This window comes from Rhododendron vialii, chromosome 8a, assembly GCF_030253575.1.
Source record: "Rhododendron vialii isolate Sample 1 chromosome 8a, ASM3025357v1".
Lineage (NCBI taxonomy): Eukaryota > Viridiplantae > Streptophyta > Magnoliopsida > Ericales > Ericaceae > Rhododendron > Rhododendron vialii.
Genome location: NC_080564.1, coordinates 3,525,616 through 3,534,026, shown reverse-complemented (window position 1 = coordinate 3,534,026; position 8,411 = coordinate 3,525,616). Strand labels below are relative to the sequence as shown.

General features: G+C 38.7%; 2 protein-coding genes across 2 annotated transcripts; both read left to right on the top strand.

Moving 5' to 3' along the window:
• The first annotated feature begins 2,730 nt into the window (after positions 1–2,730).
• On the top strand, positions 2,731–4,091 carry LOC131298369 (thaumatin-like protein 1b). The gene is made up of 2 exons (XM_058323798.1): positions 2,731–2,851; positions 3,235–4,091. Exons 1-2 carry the CDS (start codon positions 2,791–2,793, stop codon positions 3,909–3,911), a joined length of 738 nt encoding a protein of 245 aa, XP_058179781.1. The 5' UTR covers positions 2,731–2,790; the 3' UTR covers positions 3,912–4,091.
• Positions 4,092–5,476: 1,385 nt separating this feature from the next.
• LOC131336311 (thaumatin-like protein 1b) lies at positions 5,477–8,180 on the top strand. The gene is made up of 3 exons (XM_058372100.1): positions 5,477–5,550; positions 6,149–6,842; positions 7,776–8,180. The coding sequence occupies exons 1-2, from the start codon at positions 5,477–5,479 to the stop codon at positions 6,828–6,830; spliced, it is 756 nt and encodes a 251-aa protein (XP_058228083.1). The 3' UTR covers positions 6,831–6,842; positions 7,776–8,180.
• The last annotated feature ends 231 nt before the right edge of the window (positions 8,181–8,411 follow it).

Below are 8,411 nucleotides of genomic sequence, written 5' to 3'. Positions count from 1 at the left end.
CTGCATCTATGGAAAGATGGGTGCCTCATTGCAATACTCTCAACATTGTTTAATATGGCCAAGATTCATATCACACTTGAGCAATTTGACTCGTTCAACTCATTTATCAATCTTAGGTGTAAGTACTTGACCGAGTGCGTCAAGAAACAATCGAAACGCTTCCTCGCAATATGGTAACTACAATATAAATAAGGGAGCCGATAATGTCATGAGCATTTCTTTTCCTGCCATGACCCTTTATTGCACGGCAACTCCTTATTTAAAGTTCTTGAAGAACGCATGCCCATCGTCGGCTACTTACGCATTCGATAGTGGGGCTGTCACCTGTACCTCTGCTACTTACACCATTACTTTCTGCCCTATTTAGGGCAAATCTTCTATGTTACCTCTAAGAGTCGGTCCATCAATAATAGTACTCCTTTGGAGCTTGTTTTTACGGATGTATGGGGTCCATCTCCTCTTTTTTATTTTTAGATATATAATAGATATCGTTTTTATGCTATCTTTGTGGATGATTTTTCTAAGTTTATATAATATTTTTCCAAGTTTATATAATATTATCCCATATATGGTGCTCAAATATGAAGTGTTCACTATTTTCCCCAAATTTCAAGCCATGATTGAATGTTTGTTTACTTCCAAAATCAAATACATTCAATCAGATTGGGGTGGCGAGTATCGTAAGATTCACACCTATTTTGAAAAAACTTGGTACTCCTTCATCGGCTTCCACGTCTCCATACTCATGATCAGCAAAATGGTGCAGTTGAATGCAGGCATCGCCATATTGTTGAAATTGGCCTTTTCCTCGTAACTCATAGCTCGGTCCCTGCGAAATATTGGAATTAAGCATTTGAGACAGCGGTGTATATATCTCATAAATCGTCTTCCATCCACTGCCATTTCTGGGCACACTCCGTTTGATCTGCTCTTTAAAAAAATTTAGCCGATTACTCATTTTTTCAATTTAGTTGCCTCTGTTTTCTTTACTTACGGCCGTATCGAGAACATAAGATGGATTTTCAAAAATTGGCGGGCTTATGCCTAAAGATCATGTAATTCTCTGGTGAAAAAAATAAAATGTAAGAATGAACGACTGGAAAAAAAGATCTCAAAGACAAAGAATGAAAGTAAGAAGCACCAATCAACATAGGTATCAGCCCCAAAAGTGCCATTATCTTATCAAATTGAAGTACACGTGACAATCCATTATCAGCCCTACTTTCATCCCAATACAGCATAAAGTCGAAACAAAGGCTCTCTTTATCAGCAAAAAACATTTCTTCTTCTTCTTCTTCTTCTTCTTCTTTTCCCTTTACTAATGCTTTTTAGGGATAATGCCACCAAACAGTTTTGTTTTGGATTATCTAATATTAAAATTATAAACTAGAATATGAGGATAAATAAATTAATGAAGGGTGTTAAAGTCAGGACATAAATGTATTCAAACCGGCCACTATGATGGACACTTAAAATAAGTTTTCTAAATAGGATATCCTTTTAATTCTCTTTAAGAATGAACCGGCCATCGCATGATGACATATAAAGAAAGTTAGGACCAAAACCTTAATATTGAATTCCATGTTCGATCTATATTTGCTGGAGTAAAACGTTAATTTGCTTCGCGCTCCTTTTTCCTGACTCTTAATCACGGGCTGTATTGAGCTAAGGTTGGACAATTGGCCTTTTTTTTTTCTTTTTTTTTTTATGCAGCTAACTATATGGTTAAGTTTTAATTCCATTGAGCTTAGGTTGGACCATTGGCCCTTTTTATTTTCTTATTATTGACCTTTGGGGTTTTGGGCTAGTATGATAATCAATCACCACCGGAGATTTAGGTTTCCATGCATGTACTCTTGTTAATTTTCCCTTGGTTTCTCAGTTGGTTCCTTGCCAACCTTGATTCCTTTTGGGCTTGAGCTGCTTATGAATGTCGGGTTAGAATGCTTTCCCTCATTGTGATGTGTTTGCTCTTGTCCTTTTAATCTCTTGAATCCGTTACGTTTGATTAATAAAATATATTTTTTCGTTGTTCAAAACATACTATATGGTTAAATACTACTTACTATTAAGAGCAACAGATCAATAATTTTTTTTTTTCACAGCAAAATGAATTTTTATAAAACTCGAAAGGATACATCGAGAGGGGGAGGCTGAGGAGCATAAATGCTCAAACTCAATCAGGGGAAGGGGAGACGAGAATCATCCAGCAAGAAGTTGAATGATAAAAGCCAAAACAAATTACAATTTTAGCAAACGGATACCATCTAAAAACCTTTTGAAATCATCCATAGTGTACATCCTAATATTGAATTTGACTTTAATCCACATAGCTATCCTGAACTTAATTATATCCACCACCTCCTTTTGAGCTTGCAGTCGCGTTCTTAAAAATACATACATTCCGCATCATCCAAATGGACCAGATTGTTATATAGAAACAAACTTCCCAACCAATAAGAAGACGGGTCAGACGACAGGAAACCAAATAAAAACACTCGTTACCGGCAGCCGGCAATTCACAGTCAACTTATTCTATTATTTCTAGGACTGCGAAGATGAAACCGAGAGAATCTCCAGTGAGATGATGAAATCTACTGTGATTTGCCACAACTAGATGTGAAGAACTGGTCAAATCAACTGTGATTTGCCCAAATCCGGCTTTGCTAGCTTGAGCTTCTCATTGCGGTGTGTATAAATAGACACCAATTATCGAATTCAATCAACTAGTATATTTTAATTTTCGAATCCAATCAAATTAGTAGAAGTCTCTCAATCAGCTGCTTTCCAATGGCTAGGCTTCAATTGTCTCTTCGTGCTCTTTTCTCCATTTGTCTCCTCTCCACTTCAGGTAATTAATCCAGAGAAATAATCACCTTTCTTACTGTTTATCTGGTAATTTTTTCCTCACTTTTTCGTTGTTATTTTCATGTGTGAGAGACATATTTTTTGAAACAACAAAGAGAAAATGACAATCGTTTTGCATTGAAAATTTTAACTTTTTAAAAATGGCTTTCAATTCAAAGTACACTAGTCACCTCAAATTAGAAGCAAAGGGTAGAAAAGTAATTTTAATTTAGAACATTGATACTTTAAAATAGGTAAATAATTTGAGACATTTGAAAATTAAAAAAGTAGACAAATAAAATGAGATCAAGGGATGGGGTATTTACCAACAATTGAAGTAAATCCTTTGCATGTTTTTCACGTTTTCTTTAATTTTTCAATCCACAGGTGTATTTTCACAAACAACCCTCACAATTGATAATCAGTGCAGCTACCCAGTATGGCCAGCCCTATTATCCAACCCTGGATCGCCTCAACCCTCCACCACCGGCTTCAGGCTCGATTCCCATTATAACACCTTAGTCCCTCTCCCCGCCTCCTGGTCCGGCAACCTATGGGCGCGTACCCGCTGCTACGAAGACTTCCCCAGCGGCCAATTCCACTGTGAGACAGGTGATTGTCGCACAGGCACAATTGAATGCAACGGCGCGAGCAGCGTCCCTCCCACCACCCTCATACAAATGGTTTTCGACTCTGTTGGCAACCTCGAGTACGAGATCAGCGTCGTCACTGGCTTCAACACGCCCATGTGGGTGGTCCCATTTGGTGGGACTGGTGAGTGCAAAATCGCCGCATGCACGGTTGATATCAACGCCGTGTGCCCGGAAGAGCTGGGGTTGGTCGACAACACAGGTGAGACCGTGGCATGTATGAGCGCGTGTACGGCTTTTGGGGACCCCCAGTATTGTTGTACGGGGGCCTACTCGACGGCCGCCACGTGCACGCCGACTCCTTATTCAGAGTTCTTTAAGAACGCATGCCCATCGGCGGCTTCTTACGCATTCGATAATGGAGCTTACAGGTGTACCAGTGCGACTTACACCATCACTTTCTGCCCTAGTTAGGGCGCTAGGGAAATTTGCTTACACTTTCTAGATGTACTATGTCTTCTATTCCTTCTTTGCAGTAGTCCTCTATTTTGTTTTCGGATGTCTCAATACTGTTTGCCTTTGAGGTCCCGATCAAGTTGTTGAGAAAGAAAAATAAATGGGTGAGATAGGCTTTTCAATTTTTACCGGTTAAAATTGGTTTTCAGTCCAAACTGTTCAAAACACTTTTGGACGACGCACGCGATTGAGCATTGTAAACTTTATTTACGGATTACTCCGCAAAGAAGTTTTTCTCATGTACGTTTATGTCTTTCCAGATCAGAGATCTAACAATGCATTCTAGGCACGTACGCGCAAGATCGATGGGGGTTGTTATAGGTAGCCAATCTCTTTGGCTAAACTTATATGGGTGCTTGAAGCTCATTAAGCTTACAACGTGTGAAAATTTTCAATTTATCAGAGATCAACTCCGAACTTATACTATGATTAAAGATTTCAAACTAAACATAAACAAGATAACTTGACTCGCTCAGCTCGTTTATCTGTCCTGGCCCATCACAAAACTCTAAATAAACAACGATGCAGTTACTACAGCGATTCAAACGAGTTGCAATCATTGTGTACAAATGAAGATTTTCGTACGGTCTATCTCTATGAAAAGAAAATGACAAAACCGAAATACTATTAGAGACATGAGAAAATAAAGATACTGGTTAATGAAAACATTAGGGGCAATTCCTCCAATGATTTAACTCTAATTTTTGTTATCAAATATTTCAAATAAAACCTGTACAAGATTATTTGACTCGCTCAGCTCATGTATCTGTCCTGAGGTGCAACTTGACCCATTGCAGCAATTAATGCAACCAAGAAAAGATAAGAAGGCACCATCACAATACTCTAAATAAATTAAAGATACAGTTAATGTAGCAAATGAGACGATGCGTTGCAATCATTGGATATATACAAATGAAGGTCTTCGTTCGGTCTATCTCTATGAAAAAGAATTAAAATGACAGAACGAAACACTATAAGAGACATGATCTAATGATGCAACAATGAGGGGTAGGGAGAAAATCTTTTATACTATATATCTGGGACTGCGAACATGACAACCAAGGATATGATCTCCAAGAATCTCAACGGTGGTTTCCTTGATCGAGCTAGATGTGAAATAATTTTGAAAACTATCTTCAAATAAAAATTGGTGGATTACACCCTAAACTAAACAAAATAATTACGCCGGCGGACATCATTTCCTCAATCAACTCATTCTACTATTTCCCTGGATTGCGAAGTTGACGACCGAGAATTTCCAATAGTAAGATGAAATCATGTGTGATCTCCCGGCCACCATTTGATGTGAAGAAGTTTTAAATATTATATTCAAAAGCTGGTCGGCTTTGTGCCCAAAGCCGGCCGGCCTTGCTGGAGCTTCTCAAGGCATGCAGTGTGTATAAATAGGCAACAAATCTAGTATCACAACCGAATTTCGAATCCAATAGACTGCAATTTCATTTTCGGAAAGGAGAATCGAGTTAAATTAGTAGAACCCTCAGCGGCTTTCCAAAGTTCCTACAATGGCTAGGCTTCAATTGTCTCTTCTTCTTGCTCTTTTCTCCATTTGTCTCCTCTCCACTTCAGGTAATCCAAAGTAATTAACTTTCTAATTGTCTATTTGGTAATTTGTTTTCACTTTTTCTTTGTTAATTTCATGTGTGAGAAACATAGTTTTTGTTTGGAAAAATTACAAAGTAATCGGCAAATCCAAAGAACAATTCCATTATGTGCAAACTTAAAACACAGATTACATGCACGAAACGTATATAAACAGTAAATGAAATGATGATTCAAAACCGATACAGAAATGTGAACCAAAACCTGCATTACACACAGTATCCTTAAAATAGATTCGCCTCTTACCAAAGTGTGTTAAGGTTGAACCGGCGTCTGTCTCTTAGGATTTGGACTACTACCCACAGAACACCACTGTGAGCAACCTTAACGGACTGACCTTCCGCTTGCCTCTCTCATACTTTTTAAGAATGAAACTCGGAACTTTGGTGTATGGTATCCGATATTAATGTAGAACGTTAACTCTGAAGCAGGATTACCAAAATTTAGAGCAAATAGAGACTCTTGAGTTGATGATAGGAACCAATACAATGGGATGAATGGAGTCTTTGCCCACAATTCAACAAAATGCTCTACATGTTTTTCACATTATCCTTAATTCTTCAATCCACGTACAGGTGTATTTTCACAAACAACTTTCACAATACAAAATCAGTGCAGCTACCCGGTATATGGCCAGCCCTATTATCCAACCCGGGAGCGCCTCAGCTCCCCACCGCCGGCTTCTTGCTCAATCCCTTATACTACGCCGACGTCCCTATCCCAGCCTCCTGGTCAGGCAACCTATGGGCCCGCACCCGTTGCGCCACCGACCCCACAACCGGCCAATTCCACTGCGAGACAGGTGATTGCGGCACAGGCTCAATCGGATGCAATGGTGCCGGCGGCGCCCCTCCCACTACCCTCCTCGAGATCACACTTGGCTCTGCTGGCGGCCTCGACAACTACGCGGTCAGCGTCGTCACAGGATATAACACCCCCATGTGGGTGGTCCCATCAGGTGCGAACGGTAAATGCAGCATCGCCGGGTGCACAACGGACATCAACGCCGAGTGCCCGACTGGGCTGCGGTTGATCGACAACACAGGTGAGACTGTGGCGTGTATGAGCGCGTGCACGGCTTTTGGGGACCCACAGTATTGCTGTACTGGGGCCTACTCAACTCCGGCCACCTGCGGACCAACTTCTTATTCGGAGTTCTTTAAGAGCGCATGCCCATCAGCGGTTACTTACGCATTCGATGGTGGGGCTTCCACATGTCCCTCTCCGACTTACACCATCACTTTCTGCCCTAGCTAGTTACGGCGCTAGGTAAATTTGCAAACGCTTACTGCCTCTACTATGTCTTCTATGAGATTAAATTCTTTCTATCGGCGGTGGAAAACTCCATTTTTTTACTATCGACTTTTTCGGTTTTACCGTGTGTTTATTGTTGATTTGAACAGTTCATCTTGTAGACCCCACATAATAGTGTATCCATGCAAAAAATAAACTTGATCGGATATTGATAGGAGTGTCAAAAATTGAATTTTGCGCTTTGTAAAATGGACAATTTATCTTTATTATTATTGACAGAAATCAGATCGTGCATTTTATAAATCAAAATTCAAATTTTGACATATCTATCGATTTTCGATTAAGTTGATTTTTTGCATGGCAATACTATACTGTGGGTCTTATAATATGAGCTGTTCAAATTACAATAATAGACACTTGGTGGGGCTCCATAATGAACAGTGGTGGAAAAGTGAAGTTTTACACCGGCGGTGGATAAAATTTGTTCTCGTCTTTCTATTTGTTAATTACTTTGTTGTCCTAATCCTCTATTTTGGTTTAGGATGTCTCGATACATTTGTCCTTAGTTTCCAGGTCCCGATCAGTTGTTGAGAAAGAAAAATAAAACACGAGAACGTCTAATTTTCTAATTACCTTTTTATGAGTTTTGATTGATTTACAATCCCATTGTAAATCACTGAAAAGTATTTCTAAAACTTATGAATCACTGTTATCTTATTGACTACTTGAAAAGTATTTCTAAAACTTTTTTTTAAAATATCAAGGACGAGTGATTTTTTTTTTTTGCAATATGTGATATGAGTGAGCCACATTTTTACTCCCTGTCGATATCAATGGAGAGGTGGTCATTATGGGAACCCTACTTGTGTTATCAATATTTTTTTTATCGTTATTATTATTAGTATTATTTCTATATTATTGTTGTTTGTATTTTTATTGCATGTGCAGGCTAGGACATTTGGCTCAACCCTATGCATTTGAAAGTTATAAAGATACATGGCATGCTCCTACACATTTAAAACTTGATGAGAAGTTATTTGGACAAGTGGAAGCAAAAGATCGGAACAAGATGAAAAGTAGTTAATGGAAGTTATTTCCTACATTTTTTTTGTTTCCTAGAAATAGCCTCTTAGGTCTCTCCAACAAATCAAAGAATCTATCTTTATTTGTCTTTCAGGTTTTTTCTTACTAACCCAACTTTTGGGTTATAATTAGAAGTAGGAGAAACTTAGAATCTTATGTATCGATTTTGTTCGTGAAGATTGGTGTTTGTCTTGCATCACTGATTTTCTTTTATTTGCTGATACATCATTGAAGATTAATGGAAGAATCTCTTTCGTTAGTTTCCAATTTTAATTCGTGCTATCAACTTCACATTTGATTCGATTGCCACTTCGCATCCGACGAAATCCTGAACTACGGTGAAGAACCATGGATTCACCTTTGGAGACAATCCACATTGCCCTTGTTTGTGTTGTTGACTTTGTTTTTGTAACGCCCCGATTTTTGAGAACGTTAATTTAATAAAATTTCCACATTTATTAAATAGAAAGAAACATAAAGTCATTACAAGTCAAATTATCC